Source organism: Haliotis rufescens, unplaced genomic scaffold (genome assembly GCF_023055435.1).
Source record: "Haliotis rufescens isolate VD_foot unplaced genomic scaffold, xgHalRufe1.0.p SCAF_52, whole genome shotgun sequence".
NCBI lineage: Eukaryota > Metazoa > Mollusca > Gastropoda > Lepetellida > Haliotidae > Haliotis > Haliotis rufescens.
The window spans coordinates 1,236,685-1,258,420 of NW_025964246.1; the positions used below are offsets into that span (position 1 = coordinate 1,236,685).

The following is a 21,736-nucleotide window of genomic DNA, read 5'->3' on the forward strand; positions in this document are numbered from 1 at the left end:
ACCTGCTCCCTCCTTTTGTTCTGCTGTTTCTTGTCGTCAACTGCTACAGGTATGCTTGTGACACGTACACAGTTAAAATCTCATTGTCTAGAAATTATGTTAATAATATGGAAATTGTTATTTTGAGATTCATATGTTTTCATATTTATATGATCGACCATCATTTACGGGTTGTGTTATCTTTCTTCTTCACATATACCACAAAGTAAAACACCACCCGATTCTTTCATTACTATAGTTAATATTTATATGAGAGTTAATGTGTCATGCCTAACAGATTAATATAGGAATATGAAAAATCGAGTGTTCCTTATCTTGTTTTGAGAAGTATATATGTAAGAATACCGTTGTCATTTGTTGATGAAGGTATTTAGAAGTGATTGTTGACAATAATGATTTTGTCGAGACTGTGTGGTTCAGACTTAATTGTGTACAGGAATATTGTCTAGTTCAGACTTATTTATGTACAGAAATATTGTGTGTGGTTCAGACTTACTTATGTACAGGAATATTGTCTGGTTCAGACTTAATTACGTACATGAATATTGTGTGTGGTTCAGACTTACTTATGTACAGAAATATTGTGTGTGGTTCAGACTTACTTATGTACAGGAATATTATCTGGTTCAGACTTAATTACGTACATGAATATTGTGTGTGGTTCAGACTTACTTATGTACAGAAATATTTTGTGAGGTTCAAACTTACTTATGTACAGGAATATTGTGTGTGGTTCAAACTTACTTATGTACAGGAATATTGTGTGTGGTTCAGACTTAATTGTGTACAGGAATATTGTATGTGTTTGAGACTTATTTACGTTCAGGAATATTGTGTGTGGTTCAGACTTATTGACGTACAGGAATATTGTCTGGTTCAGACTTATTGACGTACATGAATATTGTGTGTGGTTCAGACTTACTTATGTACAGGAATATTGTGTGTGGTTCAGACTTATTTACGTACAGGAATATTGTGTGTGGTTCAGACTTATTTACGTACAGGAATAGTGTGTGGGTCAGACTTATTTACGAACAGGAATATTGTGTGTGGTTCAGACTTAATTATGTACAGGAATATTGTGTGTGGTTCAGACATAAGCATGAACAGGAATATTGTGTGTGGTTCAGACTTATTTATGTACAGAAATATTGTGTGGTTCAAACTTACTTATGTACAGGAATATTGTGTGTGGTTCAAACTTACTTATGTGCAGGAGAATTGTGTGTGGTTCAGACTTAATTGTGTACAGGAATATTGTATGTGTTTGAGACTTATTTACGTACAGGAATATTGTGTGTGGTTCAGACTTATTTACGTACAGGAATATTGTGTGTGGTTCAAACTTACTTATGTACAGGAATATTGTATGTGTTTGAGACTTATTTACGTACAGGAATATTGTGTGTGGTTCAGACTTATTTACGTACAGGAATATTGTGTGTGGTTCAAACTTACTAATGTACAGGAATATTGTGTGTGTTTGAGACTTAATTATGTACAGGAATATTGTGTGTGGTTCAGACTTATTTACGTACAGGAATATTGTGTGTGGTTCAAACGTACTTATGTACAGGAATATTGTGTGTGTTTGAGACTTATTTACGTACAGGAATATTGTGTGTGGTTCAGACTTACTTATGTACAGGAATATTGTACGTGTTTGAGACTTATTTATGTACAGGAATATTGTGTGTGGTTCAGACTTATTGACGTACATGAATATTGTTTGTGGTTCAAACTTACTTATGTACAGGAATATTGTATGTGTTTGAGACTTATTTACGTACAGGAATATTGTGTGTGGTTCAGACTTATTGATGTACATGAATATTGTTTGTGGTTCAGACCTATTTACGTACATGAATATTGTGTGTGGTTCAGACTTATTTACGTACAGGAATATTGTGTGTGTTTGAGACTTATTCATGTACAGGGATATTGTGTGTGGTTCAGACTTAATTATGTACAGGAATATTGTGTGTGGTTCAGACTTAATTATGTACATGAATATTGTGTGTGGTTCAGACTTATTCATGTACAGGGATATTGTGTGTGGTTCAAATTATTCATGTACAGGAATATTGTGTGTGGTTCAGACATTAACATGTACAGGAATATTGTGTGTGGTTCCTTATGGAAAAAGCTTCCCACATCATCAGCCGCCTCCTTAAACAGCAAGCCAAAATGGACACCTACTTCACCAGCTCCACCTTCCATGATAGTAGGGCTGGGACATAATTTGAACCCTAATTTGGGGCTGAGTCCAAATTTAGTACCCGGGTACCCGACCCCTATTACCAGTACCTACCCGGGTATTCACTGTAGGTCTCAAGTGGGGTACAAAATGTTCATTTGGGAATTGTTTTACTGATGCCCTGGCAAAAAGTATTTAGATAGGGTACAAAACGATCTGATCATGCATACACTGAAGTCGACTGAAGCTTAGTCTTTACTCAGTCATGTAAAGGAATGTGCGCGTAGTCAGGAGAAATACGAACATTAGCGACTTGTACTAGTGTTATCATACAATGTTATTGTTATTGTATTTAAACAATATATATAGCTGACTAACCACGGGTCCGGGTAGTCCTGTGGGTACCCGGGTCCTACTCAGGACCCACCTGAGTACCCGAGTACCCGAGTTACCCGTCCCAGCCCTACTCAATACCATTAGAGCCACCAACAGAAACCTCACCATTCCCCGAGAACCTAACGGTGTAGTTTATTAAATTGACTAGCTGTGACACAATGTAGGTGACACATCTAGCCATCAACACCAGAATCAAAGAGCACAAAACTTCAACCATCAAATCAGCCATCTTGGACCCAAAGCACATCATCCAAACCCTCTCCAACAACCCCCATGACCTCACGAATTGAAGGGTAGGAGAGATCAGGGCTGTTTAATCCCACCCACCTACTATAAACTCATCAAGCAACAGTTTTACCAATGTAGACTTTATCCGGTTTAATTTGTTTCCGATTTAATTGCTTTCTTTTTTATGTGTTATCTGTCAATCATGTTGTTACACTATTACTTCGGGTTATTAATATTTAACCTACTCATGTTAATTTCTCATGTATGCAATTGTCGTCACTGTTAATCCTCCATATACCATACATAACTCTGTACCGTGTTCATTATTCAGCCCTGATCGACAAGGGTCCAATGATCTACCGTTGCTACTACAGTATAATGAAGATGTGATCAATAATTTGTGTCCACTTTGACATTGTAAAATACACACGTTATCAGTCATTTAAAAGAACTATCTCTCTACGTGAGCTCTCACAGTTGAGACAGACATGACGTCACTCTGGAATGTCATTGTACAATGGATGACGTCAAGTGATTCCGAGATAATTAATAACACCCAGATAAATCCAAGTTGTTCTGATAACTATTGATCCAAGTAAATATTTAATTCACATGGTATCCATTTTACCAAGGTGAAAATCCACGATTGAGGGAAAAAGACCAAAACTAGTCAAGAAACATATTCATACGCAGTGAAAACTCCAAGAGACTTTTAGACTTTGAATCCAATTTAATCAAGTTTCTCAACCAGATTGCAACACACACTCCCATTTGTTCTGCACTGAGGCACAAAACAGCTACGACTGATTAAGACTGTAACACAAACAGGAGACAATTTTATAGTAATGTGAAGGCCTTGCACCACTCGAAGGCCTGTGTTGTGAAGCCCATTTCTGGTGTCCCCTGCCGTGATATTGCTGGAATATTGCTAAAATGCGGAGTCAAACCATATTCACCCTCTCTCCAGAGGACATTTCCGACTGTTGCATCTTGAGATGTTGTTTTATAGCACAGTCGGCAATATCTCAGTTGTAACACGGCAGCCGGTATATAGCCAGGTCTGGTCCAGGCAAAGCAGTGGTTGTTATGAGCAATATCACACACCATCATCCATGTTGCGGAGCCTGACCACTTGATCCCCTTGGTCGACTCTTACAAGTAGGGGTTACTGGGACTCATTCTGACCACTTGATCCCCTTGGTCGACTCTTACAAGTAGGGGTTACTGGGACTCATTCTGACCACTTGATCCCCTTGGTCGACTCTTACAAGTAGGGGTTACTGGGACTCATTCTGACCACTTGATCCCCTTGGTCGACTCGTAAAAGAAGAGGTTACTGGGACTCATTCTGACCACTTGATCCCCTTGGTCGACTCTTACAAGTAGGGGTTACTGGGACTCATTCTGACCACTTGATCCCCTTGGTCGACTCTTACAAGTAGGGATTAGTGGGAGTCATTCTGACCACTTGATCCTGTCTGGTCGACTCTTACAAGTAGGGGTTACTGGGACTCATTCTGACCACTTGATCCTGTCTGGTCGACGCTTACAAGTAGGGGTTACTGGGACTCATTCTGACCACTTGATCCTGTCTGGTCGACTCTTACAAGTAGGGGTTACTGAGACTCATTCTGACCACTTGATCCTGTCTGGTCGACTCTTACAAGCAGGGGTTACTGGGACTCATTCTGACCACTTGATCCTGTCTGGTCGACTCTTACAAGTAGGGGTTAGTGGGACTCAATCTGACCACTTGATCCTGTCTGGTCGACTCTTACAAGTAGGGGTTACTGGGACTCATTCTGACCACTTGATCCTGTCTGGTTGACTCTTACAAGTAGGGGTTACTGGGACTCATTCTGACCACTTGATCCTGTCTGGTTGACTCTTACAAGTAGGTGTTACTGGGACTCATTCTGACCACTTGATCCTGTCTGGTCGACTATTACAAGTAGGTGTTACTGGGACTCATTCTGACCACTTGATCCTGTCTGGTCGACTCTTACAAGTACAGGTTACTGGGACTCTTTCTGACCACTTGATCCTGTCTGGTCGACTCTTACAAGTACAGGTTACTGGGACTCTTTCTGACCACTTGATCCTGTCTGGTTGACTCTTACAAGTAGGTGTTACTGGGACTCATTCTGACCACTTGACCCTGTCTGGTCGACTCTTACAAGTAGGTGTTACTGGGACTCATTCTGACCACTTGATCCTGTCTGGTCGACTATTACAAGTAGGTGTTACTGGGACTCATTCTGACCACTTGATCATGTCTGGTCGACTCTTACAAGTACAGGTTACTGGGACTCTTTCTGACCACTTGATCCTGTCTGGTCGACTCTTACAAGTAGGGGTTAGTGGGACTCATTCTGACCACTTGATCCCCTTGGTCGACTCTTACAAGTAGGGGTTACTGGGACTCATTCTGACCACTTGATCCTGTCTGGTCGACGCTTACAAGTAGGGGTTAGTGGGACTCATTCTGACCACTTGATCCTGTCTTGTCGACTCTTACAAGTAGGGGTTAGTGGGACTCATTCTGACCACTTGATCCCCTTGGTCGACTCTTACAAGAAGAGGTTACTGGGACTCATTCTGACCACTTGATCCCCTTGGTCGACTCGTACAAGAGGTTACTGGGACTCATTCTGACCACTTGATCCCCTTGGTCGACTCTTACAAGAAGAGGTTACTGGGACTCATTCTGACCACTTGATCCCCTTGGTCGACTCGTAAAAGAAGAGGTTACTGGGACTCATTCTGACCACTTGATCCCCTTGGTCGACTCTTACAAGTAGGGGTTACTGGGACTCATTCTGACCACTTGATCCCCTTGGTCGACTCTTACAAGTAGGGATTAGTGGGAGTCATTCTGACCACTTGATCCTGTCTGGTCGACTCTTACAAGTAGGGGTTACTGGGACTCATTCTGACCACTTGATCCTGTCTGGTCGACGCTTACAAGTAGGGGTTACTGGGACTCATTCTGACCACTTGATCCTGTCTGGTCGACTCTTACAAGTAGGGGTTACTGAGACTCATTCTGACCACTTGATCCTGTCTGGTCGACTCTTACAAGCAGGGGTTACTGGGACTCATTCTGACCACTTGATCCTGTCTGGTCGACTCTTACAAGTAGGGGTTAGTGGGACTCATTCTGACCACTTGATCCTGTCTAGTCGACTCTTACAAGTAGGGATTAGTGGGAGTCATTCTGACCACTTGATCCTGTCTGGTCGACTCTTACAAGTAGGGGTTAGTGGGACTCATTCTGACCACTTGATCCTGTCTGGTCGACGCTTACAAGTAGGGGTTACTGGGACTCATTCTGACCACTTGATCCGGTCTGGTCGACTCTTACAAGTAGGAGTTACTGGGACTCATTCTGACCACTTGATCCGGTCTGGTCGACGCTTACAAGTAGGGGTTACTGGGACTCATTCTGACCACTTGATCCGGTCTGGTCGACGCTTACAAGTAGGGGTTACTGGGACTCATTCTGACCACTTGATCCGGTCTGGTCGACTCTTACAAGTAGGGGTTACTGGGACTCATTCTGACCACTTGATCCTGTCTGGTCGACTCTTACAAGTAGGGGTTACTGGGACTCATTCTGACCACTTGATCCTGTCTGGTCGACTCTTACAAGTAGGAGTTACTGGGACTCATTCTGACCACTTGATCCTGTCTGGTCGACTCTTACAAGTAGGGGTTACTGGGACTTATTCTGACCACTTGATCCTGTCTGGTCGACTCTTACAAGTAGGGGTTACTGGGACTCATTCTGACCACTTGATCCTGTCTGGTCGACCCTTACAAGTAGGGGTTACTGGGACTCATTCTGACCACTTGATCCTGTCTGGTCGACTCTTACAAGTAGGGGTTACTGGGACTCATTCTGACCACTTGATCCGGTCTGGTCGACTCTTACAAGTAGGGGTTTCTGGGACTATTCTGATGTGGAAACGACGGCACAAATGGCCAAGTCGTCTAAAGGATTTCAATTTGATGTGCAGAGTTGTGTCCCTTCGGTATGCCAGTAACCTATAATTGTTCATATCCTTGATTTTGTTTCTAGGCTTGTAATCACCCAGGCAGGTTTGAGGATTTCAGCAAAGTAGTAAACATCTAGGACCTGTACCACTTCAAGCTTTCCACACCAATTGACACACCATGAAATTTATCTGTGATACTGTTTAACCAAACTCACTCACTCAGGGCAAGACCCGTGAAGATCTGGGATAAAATAGGTCTTCAGCATCCAATGCTTGCCATTAAAGGCGACTATGCTTGTCATAAAAGGCGACTATGCTTGTCATAAAAGGCGACTTATGGGATCGGGTTGTCAGGCTCGCTGGCTATGTTGATGCATGTCATCATATCCCAATCGGGTAGATCAATGCTCATGATGTCAATCACTGGATTGTCTGGTCCAGACTTGATTATTTACAGACCACCGTCATATAGCTGGAATATTGTTGAGTGCAGCGTTAAACAACAAACAAACAAACAAACTCAGGGAAAGGTGTGAGTGTGGATGCGGCACAGAAGAAAATAACAAACACCAACAATACTGAATCATTCTATTACTCAATTACTATATAAAACATTTCATAAATGTACAAATGTGGACTTGAGATAAAAATAACTCCATGGATACTGACATGTTGAGCTGTGATCTGTGCTATGGTCTGCAGCCATAACTATCCATCATCAGGGCCTTTCTGTAAGTCTGATAGGCCCTGAATTAGCATATTATGTTCCAGCTGACCACATGGGAATGTGAAGAATTGGGGTAACCTGTCTGGTGTCCTGAAGGGACATTACTGATACTTGTAAAAATAACATGTCATCACTGGGTTATACTATATCCTAGCCAACCAGTGCATCACACCTGTCTAAAAGGGAGATAACTAGGATGTTAAACCATACCACAATAAACGTAGTCATAAACCTTGTGAAAAGCATGGTATAAAGTATATAACATATGCATACACCACACTTCAACCTTGAAGGGACTATAATCTGCTTGTATACTACTCAAAAGAAGTTAAAGAACATCCATTATGGATTCTTTCATATACTATACTTAATCTGTGTTCCTTAACTTCTTTTGAATAGCATACACACCAGGACACTGCATTGTGATGCTATCCAGATAATCATTGTTTACAATTTGTAACCATAGTAACACTGGTTGAAAAGTGTTTTTTCAAGGTAAGATCATCAAACTTGTCAGTCAGTTGAAATTAAAGAGAAATGAAACAGTTACATGGTGTCACCCTGTTTTGAACCAATTTTGAACATTTTTCTGAAATTAGACAACTTATTGTGGGAAGAAAAGAATATTCTCAAAAACATTTCTTATTCAACAATTGACATTTTTGGTAGGAACTTTAAAGCAATGAAATAAATTTTTTTAAATTTCTCATAATGGTTTATGTAAATAGTATGTAATATCAGCATATTCAGTACAATTAAAAAACAGACAATGATTCGTTGTTTACAGTAAAACAGTACAATTTGAAGTTTTTCAAGATTTAACATACCATATATATATTTCCACACCCTTGAAACCTCTTTATTAAACATTAAATAGCCTTGACCTCATTAACGGTGAAATGATACCTGGTTACACACAGGAGCAACCAATTGTTATGAATTGTGGGAACTGTGTTGCCCCGGCAACAACAACTCCAGGATAAGCTGATGCCCTCGATTTACCCAAAGACATACATCTATATACGTCTTTGGTTTACCCCACAAACGGCATAAATACAAACTTGTTTTCGACATGGCAAACATCCATTAAACAGAACACATTCATTGGGAGTATATAATGGCGGACAAATTATTTCTTCTTTCACTGAAAAAAAGAGAAAGAAAAAAATGCCCACTCTAAAAAAAGAAAATGTAAAATAAATATATGCTTAGCAAAGGCAGGAGGAATGAAGAGCTGCTAGTTAATTATGCTGGCCTAATCTTTGAGTGTGTGTGTGTGTGTGTGTGTGTGTGTGTGTGTGTGTGTGTGTGTGTGTGTGTGTGTGTGTGTGTGTGTGTGTGTGTGTGTAGGTGTGTGTGTGTGTAGGTGTGTGTGAGTCTGTGTGTAGGTGTGTGTCTCAGTGTGTGTGTGTCTGTCTGTGTGTGTGTAGGTGTGTGTCTGTCTGTCTGTGTGTGTGTGTGTGTGTCTGTCACTCTCTTTCTGTGTATCTGGTCTCTGTGTAAGTGTGTGTGTGTGTCTGTCGCTCTCTTTCTGTGTATCTGGTCTCTGTGTAAGTGTATGTGTGTGTCTGTCACTCTCTTTCTGTGTATGTGCGTGTCTGTCTCTGTGTGTGCCTGTCTGCCTCTGTGTGTTTTTCTGTGTATCTGGTCTCTGTGTGTGTGTGTCTGTCGCTCTCTTTCTGTGTATCTGGTCTCTGTGTAAGTGTGTGTGTGTGTCTGTCGCTCTCTTTCTGTGTATCTGGTCTCTGTGTAAGTGTATGTGTGTGTCTGTCACTCTCTGTGTATGTGCGTGTCTGTCTCTGTGTGTGCCTGTCTGCCTCTGTGTGTTTTTCTGTGTATCTGGTCTCTGTGTGTGTGTCTGTCACTCTCTTTCGGTGTGTGTGTGTGTGTCTGTCTCTGTATAGGGTCTGTGTGTGTGTGTGTGTCCGTCTCTGTGTGTTTTTCTGTGTATCAGGTCTGTGTGTGTGTGTGTAAGTGTGTGTGTGCCGATCTCTCTTTGTGTGTCTGTTCCTGCTGTCTGTCTGTCCAAGGGGACTCAAGCAAGTCTATGTCATTGTACTGCGGTGTCCTACAGCTAGAGCTGTTTGTGATGATCCAAACACCCCCCACACCCACCCACACCCACCCAAATAGCTGGCACAGTCACATCATAATAAACATATTTCAAGGTGTATGCTTTGTTTTTACACTGACACAAAAACTTTATATACATAACATGCTCACTCCTGCAAAATAAAAATTATTATGCAACAACAATAAGTTTATCAAAAACAATTGACAGTAGAATTTTTGATTATAGTGATTCCAAATCTGCGATATCATTATAATATAACAAACATATGCATAAGGAATATAATACTGGTCTATAGCTTTATAATGTCAAGCAAGACAGAAGCAGACAGAGTCGTCATAAATAACAACATAAACTTGCTGACTAAGCAGTTATAAAATATACATGTATTTTTTACTTGAAAACCTTTTTATCATCTAAAACTATCACTTGGGTGAAATCAAGCAATATCTCTAGGAAAAACCATTCTGCCGACCACTGTGACGTCATCGGTTACCATGACGTCACAAACTGACATCACTCTCTGCTACGGAAGCTGTCAGCCGTACTTTCGACACACAAGACACTGCTTATGGCTGATTACAAACTGAAAAAGTCAGAAGAGCAATTTTGGATGATAAATAGAATCTTTATTACCAACACGTCAATAAACGTCTATAAAATACCTTGGCAAGCCTGAGTGTTTTAAACTTTAATCGACTTGTGTTTATATATTTGATTCCAAAAGACACGAGAGTGAAATTCCCTATATATATGATCAGGCTTGATACGACATATGGCATAGCAGTACCCTCAGAACCACGGCAACAAACACTCATAGAAACAAGGAAGAACGCGTATTCATATGGACAAATCGACAGCTATGGCAACATATTCTCAAAACATTACAAGAAATATTTTAATGAAGACTTAATGCTGATCTGCATTCTGATTTTATGCAAATATTTTTTTTCAAAAATTGCAGAAGACTGCAGGTGACGAAGTTTACATATTGTACGTAAATGGTTATGAACACAGATACATGGAGTGGTGGCATCGGACAAGGGATTTTGGATGAGATAAGCAATCCTACAAGCTTGACATTGTAACAAAAAATATTTCATTTGCAGCAGTACAAGACACACAGATCTCTTCAACACCCTGGAAATAGACCGGTCAGACAGGGTGCTGACTCTGCAGTTTCCTGTCATCTTCCCCAGGCAAGGGAGTTCACTGACAATATACGTCCAGTTTCCACCCTTGCCGAACTAGGCTGGAATTTCTAAGCTCAATCGTAGCGCCACCAGTGGCTATTGTGAGTTATGTCCCTTCTATGTCCCTCCAATTGACCAATCTGATTCCATCTCTCATGTCACATGTATTTGCTTAAAATAAAATGGCGGCCCCCAGTCAAGACTATCTGATCAATAATCAAAATTCATATTGTGATAAAACAGGTCTTACTTTGCGAAGTACATCAAATGACGTGAGCACCTTGATTAAAAACATGAAAACATTTGGAAAATATCTGTTGACGCTGAGTTGGTGATACACATGCTTTGCAAATCCTGCAATCGATTCTAAATCTACATGGCATTTTACGAACCGGGTGTCAATTTCGTTACACGATTTTGGATTGGACTTTCCATAGACTTTTTAGTCTAGTCAATAATAACTCTATTATTCCAGCCTAATTCGGCAAGCATGGAAACTGGACTTTTAAAGTCAGCTAACTACCTTGCCTTGAGAAGATGTTTCCTGTAGGAATGTCATGAGAACCCATGCACATATCACTGTATACAGAGTATCATCAGGACTAAAGGTTTGGACCAACACACTTCAGCATATTCTTATATGCAAATAAAACTCTCTCCTGAAGATAAGAATATTTCACACCAACCATGTTGCAATATATCTTTGTATGCGATAATGATCCATTGTCTGCAAGGATGCAATGACATTGTTTGCAGTGATACAATGACACATTGTTTGCAGTGATACAATGACACATTGTTTGCAGTGATACAATGACACATTGTTTGCAGTGATACAATGACACATTGTTCGCAGTGATACAATGACACATTGTTTGCAGTGATACAATGACACATTGTTTGCAATATGACACAATCTTTGCAATGATACAATGACACAAAGTCTGAACGATTCAATGACACAAAGTCTGAATGATACAACGATACAATGTTTTCAATCATACAATGACACATTGTTTGCAGTGATACAATGACATATTATCTGAATGGTACAATGACTAATCTCTCAGTAATACACGGACACATTGCCTACAGTGACACAATCACACCTCCCTCAGGGACACAAGGGGACAGTTACCCTCACAACCATGTTCTAAGGCAACACAGTATCACAATGTTGTCAGCTGCTCTGGTTTAGTAGATGAGGCTCCAGGATATCAGTAACCATGGTAACCATGATGCTACCATGGAGACTGATTGGCCCCGCTGTCTGCTGTGGTGGTAGTCAGACAGGACATGGTTAATGTGGAGAGGTATTGAATCATGGGCTGAATCCGCCCCCCTTCACCAATGGTCTGCCTGCACCAGGTCTGAACTCTGAAAGGAATGGAGCACCCTTCCCCACACCCCATCACTGTCTAGATACTGCCTTTCCTAGTCATTTGTTGGTTTAAAAGCAGTATCAAGCCTCCGAGCATTGATTTTTCAATGTAACAATTTGTCTTGCCCTGATCGTCATGGAAACGAGTTAATCCTAAAGATTGCAAATGTGATCATTGAACAAATCTTCCCATCAACGGACCAAACAGAGCAGCTGACAGAGCAGGTGGGATACAGTTGGGTCCGGCGGCGTAACAATAACAGACCTCCTCTTATAACAATATTGATCTTTTCACATAAATATTTTTCTAAATTTGATAAAGTCATAAGATATATTGCTTTTTATTCCATGTAAAGACTTTGATTAACATCAACCCAATCAACAACACAAGTGTTTACAAGCGGTTTCATAACAATATGTTGTTTACAAAACAAACTTTCACAAACAAACATCAATGCCATGTCACTTTATAACAATTTTTTTAATTATTTCAAATCAGATCTTAGGTCTCGCTACCGTCAAACAAAGGTCTGTGGACATCCTGTTTACAGTTAACATCTGAGTGACCTTTCATCCAGACAATCAGAGCATCGCTTATTAGATCGGGAAAGTGATAGTCAGAATGTTTTTTCTAATCATGTAACATTGAAAAAGTTAACACTGGGTATTACGGGGTGCACGACTGATTCCGTCAAAGTCATAGTCTATCTCTCGCTTCAATGGGATAACATCCGCAACAGAAGAGACTTGCCACAGCCACACAATCTGACATCGAATTACAATTAGACATTCATGAATTTTTATTGGTTCAGTTTTCAAATTTGGGATCGCTATTTTTTAAAACATATTCTGGAATGGAAGTTGCCAGTTTGAAACTAGTGCCGTAAAGCTGCTTTCTGATTGGCTAATGCTGACAACTTGTTAGTCGTTTTATTGGTCAGTCAAAGTTCACGAGAGGTCGATCTGACGTGAGGTCTAATTTAACACCGCTTGTAACAGTATTCTAGTTATATCATGGCGTGTCAGCTTTATGGTAGAGGAAAGCTCGAAGTGATCGATGTCTTAGACATTTTTAACCAACGACCAAGGGTATGGCGCTGACAAACCTAGAAACATAATCAGGGCGAACCTGGATTCGAAACCCACAATCATGGGTTTCTGGCTTGCCCAGGGGACACAACTCTGCACAGCGAATCGCAGCACCTTAGACGACTGGGCCAACCCTGCCCCCTGTAGTCGCGATTTAGGGCACTAAGATCTGATTTGAATGAGATTGACTTAATAACATCATAAACACGTCACATTCTCAACCTGAATTTCAATACTTAAAAAACAGGATCAGTTTAGGTTCAGAAGTTAAAGTGCTGCAAGTCCTTATGACATCAAACCTCGAAATAAACATACACCAAAAAGGTATTAGGCACTTTGAATTTTATTCCAATAGTAAGCACTTGAACTGCCAAACTTTTCCCATTTTGAAATTTTCACGTTATACAACCAGGAGTTGCTTTCATCTGCCTATACACAAATATCGAGAAATAACATGTTTCAGTAATAGAAGGCGATTCATCAGCCAGTTGTGAATTAATAAGCAAAGATGGGTTAGCAAGCACCAAAGGATTCTCACAACCATTATCCTTCAAACTATTGTTTAAGCTTGAAAGGTGAGCTACAGTGCATTCGCACCAGATACAGCAGTGACCACCAACTGCTACAGCTGAAAATATGGGATTTTTTTTTTTATTATTAATTTGTTTAGGTTGACCGTGTCAGCCATTATGCAGGGTAAATAGATGCCATGGATCACCGTGGCAACCAGATACATGTAACCCATGTCACAATAATTATAGCAAGTAGCGGTAAGTAATCTTCTTATAAGATGGCCATGGCAACCAAAGGGGATAAAAAAAACACACCAGACATCACCATGGCAACAAGAGGTAAGAAATTTATTTGAGATATCGCCATGGTAACTAGATGCATTTAACCATGCTTGAAAATAATACATAATTCCTCAATTAATTTTCTTGTTCCGCTCAATTGTTTATTTTTTCACCATGTAAACAAATATTCCTGCATCAAAGATATTTGGCAACAGGAGTTAGTTATTACAGGAGTTGGAAATAGTTGTAGCTTAACTGCCATGGGTGTTTATTTATAGGATGTCAATGTTTATCATTGTAAAACATGATTTGACACCAGTTAAGGAAAAGCCATTCCAAGCAAATCTCATCAGAATTGTTTACATACTACTTTGACTTTCACAATAGCAAAAAAAACACACACAGCGACAACAAAAAGAACAAAATCCAAGCTGACAAAAAACGGGTTTGAGACGGATTCAATCCAAGACGCTTTGAAGTGCAACGACTTCTACATTTCTACAGACAAATAACGATCGTAGCACTTTCTTTAAGACTTGCGCAGCATTGGACAATAAAAGACAACAAAATCGCATCATTTCTACCAGCACATTTACAAAATATAGACACCAACACACGACCTATGTACAGCGGACTACATCCACGCATCTGTGAAACAGACATCAGATCGAACACACTTCCTCGTTTTAGGGCTGGGAAGGGGAACTTGGGTACAGTCAGGTACCCGGGTAGTAAATTTGGCCTCGTCCCAGCCCTATAATATTATGATTATTTTAATCCCATACAATTCAATGCAGTAGATACACCTCTATTGATTACAAAGTAAACATACATATACACTGAAGACATGAGACAAAATATATTAAATTCAACCGGAATTTGAACATCAGTCATTCAAATTATATACAAAAGCACTGTACAAAAAGTTCACTACAAATATTTTATCATGAACAGAAACTCCATGTTAAGGCTTCATGTATTTGTGTTACCTTAACAAAGCATTCGAAAGCCAAGACTGACAAGACACTTCAGGCATGGTCGAATCCATTCTTGTTTATGAAAAAGTTAACTTTTCTTTAAAAAATGTTGTTTTATTTGTATCAAAATTAATTGGACATTGCTTTCTTAGCATGAATGTTAGAACTTATATTTCCATTTTTACAAAATCAAGCCTGAATATTTGTTCATTTTCAAATCTATGACAAAAGGTCTGCCCTTAACATTCAACAAAGGAAATCTTTTTTGGTTTCGTTTTGAAAAAAAGATGCGTCCTGTTAGCCACATGAAGCACTTGGGGTAAATGACCTTAGCAGTGTGCACTCATGATGACATAGCACTGTGGAACGACAGTCTCTATTCTCAGATATGTCGGGGGTAGGGGTCATTTTTCATAGGTAGCAAATTTGCAAGAACACCTGCTGCTATGTGAAGTTTATTTCCTGAATGCTAGTGATCATTCTGTTCCAGTGTGCAGGATTTTGAATACCCATGCGCAAAAGATCCGGGGCTGTGAGATTGGGGAGTCTGGAGATGGAATCCCAGCCAGATTTGAGAAACAACACAATGTATTCCTCTAGACCGAGCCCTGTCAGCCATTCCTGCACCGAGGCAGGCTTGGCAAGTCCGTCATAGTTCTTGTCACTCTGGAAATACAATAGGAACAATTGCATGTATAGTCTTGAAGGTAATTCAAGGTACAGACGTTTACTACAATATCTGAAAAACTTTTGGACCTACTCCAGTCAAAGTTGGTATGAGATTATTAAACAGTCATACATAACTGGATATTACATTTAAAGACAATCGGTGCATGAATAAAAAATCTGTCTATTTAGCTTTCACTATATTTCATCAACAACCACGGGAAAGACAATCGGTGCTTTCGAGTTGAGTTGATTGGTTCAACTGTGTCATATGGCCCTGTGATGCAGGGGTAGCATTATGCAGATGGCTGTTTCAGTGAATGCTCGTTCCACCCGTGACGAACAGGTCTGGTTGTTGATAGAATATAGTGATAACTAAACAGACAGATTTTTTATTCATGCACCGATTGTCTTTAAATGTAAAATCCAGTTATGTATGACTGTTTAATAATCTCATACCAACTCTCCTACATCATACAAAATCCACTTTTGTCGGCAAATTCGTACTTTATGATTATTATTATAAATATTATTATAGTCAATGATCATCCTAATTATAATCTGCACACAGCCAAAGACTCTGACCCACTATGGGCACGCATATGGCACTGACAAACCCTCTGTAATAGTGAGTGAGTGAGTTGGGTTTAACACCGCTTTTAACATTATTCCAGTTATATCACAACATGTCAGCTTAATGTTGGAGGAAAGCCCGAAGTGATGCAGGTCTCGGACGTTTAGCACTGCGGTGAAACCCACGAGCACGGGTATGGTGTTGAAAAACCTAGAAACATAATCGGGCGTCATAGGTTTCTGGCGTGCCCAAGGGATGCAACTCTGCACAGCGAATCGCGGCGCCTGGGCCCCCCGTGCCCCCCCCCCCCCCCCCCCCCCCCTGTTATAAGTGACCTGGGTGCTTTAAAAAATTGACAAGGAGTGGGGGAGACTTATTAAAACCATACACAATGAGTTTTCAGAGATCGAACAATAGCGATAAAAATTAATCTAAAGTGACACTATAACTAAGCCAATTATTTCACATTCTGAACTGCTGAATCTGTATCATATAGAAGAAACATGGACCATCTTGTAAACTTTCAGTCTTTGTAGTGTCTTATAAAAATTACAGATTGGTCTAGAAGTCAGGGTGCTTAATATGGCAAATATGGTGATCAGAATGAATCTTGGATTCAAATCTACAATCATAGGCTTCTGGTGCACCTAAAGGATGCACTTCTGCACAGCGAATTGTGTCACCTAATGTGACTGGGCGACCCGTCGTGTCTATATATTTAAATAGTCACGATATGGCTCCAATATTGCTGATGTGACTATAAATTTTAACTCACTCACTCACACTATATATTTAACTAATTAACGCCAACAATTTGTTGTTGCGACATACCGATGTGGGTCGTTGTTTCTTTGGTAGAGGTGGTGGAGGGGTGTCTACCTTGATGTCATGTTTCCGACCTAGTTCGGCAGGTCTGGGCATCACGACTGGAGGAGAAACTCCTACACCGCTGAGGCATGATGGGACAGATTCACTTGGACGTATGTTGGCAGGAAGTTGTGATGTCGACACAACGGGCATGACCTGTCTCTGAGAAGCAGACGCTTGAAGCACAGACTGCCCCATGATCGGCTTGCGTCTTGGAGACGCGGACTGCCGGCCATTGGTTGGGTTCAGGGGCCAGACTGGTTCTGGGCTCGAACTCTCCTGGCCCAGACGAAGCAACACCTCATCACTGCTGTATCTTGTCTGACGAGCAGGTGATGAATGTCCGTTGCTAGGCAACTGGATTCCGACAGATGATGACATGGAAACAGGCTGGTGTCGTCCTTCTCGTGGAGTGGAGGGATGGATGTCTTCGGGATCCTGGTATTCCGTATCCAAGGCAACAATTTCTAAAATATACAAAACAAATCTTTAGCACATAACATATATCATAACATATATAATGAATATATCATAAAATATTTTATAATAATTTATCACTTGTCTGTTCTTTTTCTTCATCTTAGGCCACCCGTGAAGATCCAGGGTAGAATAGGCCTTCAGCAACCCATGCTTGCCGTAACAGGAGGCTATGCTTGTCGTAAGAGGCGACTAACGGGATCGGGTGGTCAGGCTCACTGACTTAGATGGTTGATGCATGTCATCGATCCCATTTGTGCGGATCGATGCTCATGATTTTAATCACTGGATTGTTAGGCCCAGGCTTGATTATTTACAGAGAGCCGTCATATAGCAGGAGTATTGCTGAGTGCGGAGTTAAACAACAAACCAACCAACCAAATCATCTTAAGCCAGTACCAGTAGCATCAATAGATCTAAGGATTCTCATTACCATACAATCTCATCTTAAAGCATTATTTCAACTCCTATTTTGGTTCCAAGTTTGATATAGTGCTGTCAAATCTACGGGTAACCTAGCTCTACACTGAAAACACAGTATGTTGATCTCCAAATTGTTGAATTAATTTTATGTAACACATAGTTTAATGCAAGCGTATTAACTTCTCAGACGGCTTTGGTTTCTTTATAAGGGAACTGGAGGGGTCAGTCAAATCTATAAACTGAAAAATAAATGTGTCACTTTACCATATGTCTTCCTGGACTTGCCAACCCTGTACTTCCCTCCCATAGACACACGCATCTCACCCCTGGAGGAGAAACAAAGACATTATAAAACATATCTCACCACTGGAGGAGAAACAGGACATTATTAAACATATCTTTCCCCTGGAGGAGGAACAAGACATTATCAGACATATCTCACCCCTGGAGGAGGAACAAAGACATTATCAGACATATATATCCCACCCCTGGAGGAGGAACAAAGACATTATCAAACATATCTCACCCCTGGAGGAGGAACAAAGACATTATCAAACATATCTCACCCCTGGAGGAGAAACAAAGACATTATTAAACATATCTCAACCCTGGAGGAGAAACAAAGACATTATCAAACATATCTCACCCCTGGAGGAGGAACAAGACATTATCAGACATATCTCACCCCTGGAGGAGAAAAAGGACATTATCAGACATATCTCACCCCTGGAGGAGAAACATCAGACACAAATCTCACCCCTGGAGGAGAAACAATGACATTATTAAACATATCTCACCCCTGGAGGAGAAACAAAGACATTATCAAACATATCTCACCCCTGGAGGAGAAACAAAGACATTATTAAACATATCTCACCCCTGGAGGAGAAACAAAGACATTATCAGACATATCTCTCCCCTCGAGGAGAAACAAGACATTATCAGACATATCTCACCCCTGGAGGAGAAACAAAGACATTATCAAACATATCTCTCCCCTGGAGGAGAAAAAGGACAATATCAGACATATCTCACCCCTGGAGGAGGAACAAGACATTATCAGACATATCTCACCCCTGGAGGAGGAACAAGACATTATCAGACATATCTCACCCCTGGAGGAGAAAAAGGACATTATCAGACATATCTCACCCCTGGAGGAGAAACATCAGACACAAATCTCACCCCTGGAGGAGAAACAAAGACATTATTAAACATATCTCACCCCTGGAGGAGAAACATCAGACACAAATCTCACCCCTGGAGGAGAAACAAAGACATTATTAAACATATCTCACCCCTGGAGGAGAAAAAAGACATTATCAGACATATCTCACACCTGGAGGAGGAACAAAGACATTATCAAACATATCTCTCCCCTGGAGGAGAAAAAAGACATTATCAGACATATCTCACCCCTGGAGGAGAAACAAGGACATTATCAGACATATCTCACCCCGAGAGGAGAAACAAGACATTATCAGACATATCTCATCCCTGGAGGAGAAACAAGTATATTATCATGCATATCTCACCCCTGGAGGAGGAACAAGACATTATCAGACATATCTCACCCCTGGAGGAGGAACAAGACATTATCACACACATATCCCACCCCTGGAGGAGAAACAGGACATTATCAGACATATCTCACCCCTGGAGGAGAAACAGGACATTATCACACATATCTCACCCCTGGAGGAGGAACAAGACATTATCAGACATATCTCACCCCTGGAGGAGGAACAAGACATTATCAGATATATCTCACCCCTGGAGGAGGAACAAGACATTATCAGACACATATCTCACCCCTGGAGGAGAAACAGGGACATTATCAGACATATATATCTCACCACTGGAGGAGAAACAGGGCACTATCTGACATCTATCTCACCAAGTCAAAGGATTACTTCTCTCCATATATTGATGTTGTTTGAATGTGTATTACAGTGACATTGTTACCTGAGTTTCCCTGTCTCCTCTCCGTTGTGGGTCAGCACACACTCGAAACACTGGAAGTCTGGCGAGAACTGATCCTTCAGAGAAACCACACACTCACCTGTAAACATACACAACAATAAACACTTGTTGGTGAAGTCACTGAGTGGAGGAAACCAATTCCACCCATTTTATAAAAATAATTTTAAAATATTACACGATAGTTATTACCAGAAGAAACAAAACAAAATTTCAGGTTTTAGTACTCATTTCCCAAATACTTGTCCACAGAAAGATCTCAGAAGGCATATGAGATGATGCAGAGCATTAGGCTGGGAAACAACAAGTACCATCTTTTAACAACTTCTGCTATTACATGTTCGGAGGTTGAACCACCGATCTTGTCTTCGGGCAGATGCTCTATTCACCAGACCACGAAGGCAGAGAGATGCTACTTACCATAAGACTCATCATCGTCATCACATCCCCGGACATGTTATTACATAGGTTCCAGAGAGATGCTACTTACCATAAGACTCATCATCGTCATCACATCCCCGGACATGTTATTGCATAGGTTCCAGAGAGATGCTACTTACCATAAGACTCATCATCGTCATCACATCCCCGGACAGCTATTAGTATGTGCTGCTCCTCCAGATAGTCCCTGTCTCCGAACATCGGCCGCAGCTGCAACAGGAAGCCATCCAGACCAAATATTTAAGTTTATTTTGTTGCACCTTGAAATATTCCAGCTGTACAATGTAGTCTGTAAATAATCAAATCTGGACCAGACAATCAAGTGATTGATATTGTGAGCAAGGATCCACGCCATTTGGCTATGCTGACATGCATCAGCGAAGTTACCAAGCATGACCAAGTCGCCTCTCATGACAAGCATTGGTTGCTGTGACCAATTTTAACCTGGATCTTCATGGGGAAAATGGTTAAGTACTATCATCCATAATTACTCAACGAGCATACGATGACACAACCAGCCAGCACAATTCAGTGAGTAGTACAACACAATTCAGTGAGTAGTACAACACAATTCAGTGAGTAGTACAACACAATTCAGTGAGTAGTACAACACAATTCAGTGAGTACTACAACACAATTCAGTGAGTAGTACAATACAATTCAGTGAGTAGTACAACACAATTCAGTGAGTACTACAATACAATTCAGTGAGTACTACAACACAATTCAGTGAGTACTACAACACAATTCAGTGAGTACTACAACACAATTCAGTGAGTACTACAACACAATTCAGTGAGTAGTACAACACAATTCAGTGAGTAGTACAACACAATTCAGTGAGTAGTACAACACAATTCAGTGAGTACCACAACACAATTCAGTGAGTACCAAAACACAATTCAGTGAGTAGTACAACACAATTCAGTGAGTAGTACAACACAATTCAGTGAGTAGTACAACACAATTCAGTGAGTACTACAACACAATTCAGTGAGTACTACAACACACAATTCAGTGAGTAGTACAACACAATTCAGTGAGAAGTACAACACAATTCAGTGAGTACTACAACACAATTCAGTGAGTACTACAACACAATTCAGTGAGTAGTACAACACAATTCAGTGAGTAGTACAACACAATTCAGTGAGTAGTACAACACAATTCAGTGAGTAGTACAACACAATTCAGTGAGTAGTACAACACAATTCAGTGAGTACTACAACACAATTCAGTGAGTACTACAACACACAA

The 21,736-nt window shown here is 40.6% G+C and overlaps 1 protein-coding gene across 3 annotated transcripts in view; it reads right to left on the bottom strand.

The window, feature by feature from the left end:
- Positions 1-10,224: 10,224 nt before the first annotated feature.
- LOC124144048 (phosphatidylinositol 3,4,5-trisphosphate 5-phosphatase 2A-like) overlaps positions 10,225-21,736 on the bottom strand; it is a 126,184-nt gene continuing 114,672 nt past the window's right edge. For all 3 annotated transcript variants that reach the window (XM_048384944.1, XM_048384943.1, XM_048384945.1), the window contains exons 22-26: positions 20,599-20,689; positions 20,024-20,120; positions 18,323-18,384; positions 17,123-17,625; positions 10,225-15,717 (exon numbers count right to left, since the gene is read on the bottom strand). In XM_048384944.1, coding sequence (XP_048240901.1) covers positions 15,496-15,717; positions 17,123-17,625; positions 18,323-18,384; positions 20,024-20,120; positions 20,599-20,689 — 975 coding nt within the window. In that variant the 3' untranslated portion in view covers positions 10,225-15,495. The remainder of the gene's footprint in view (positions 15,718-17,122; positions 17,626-18,322; positions 18,385-20,023; positions 20,121-20,598; positions 20,690-21,736) is intronic.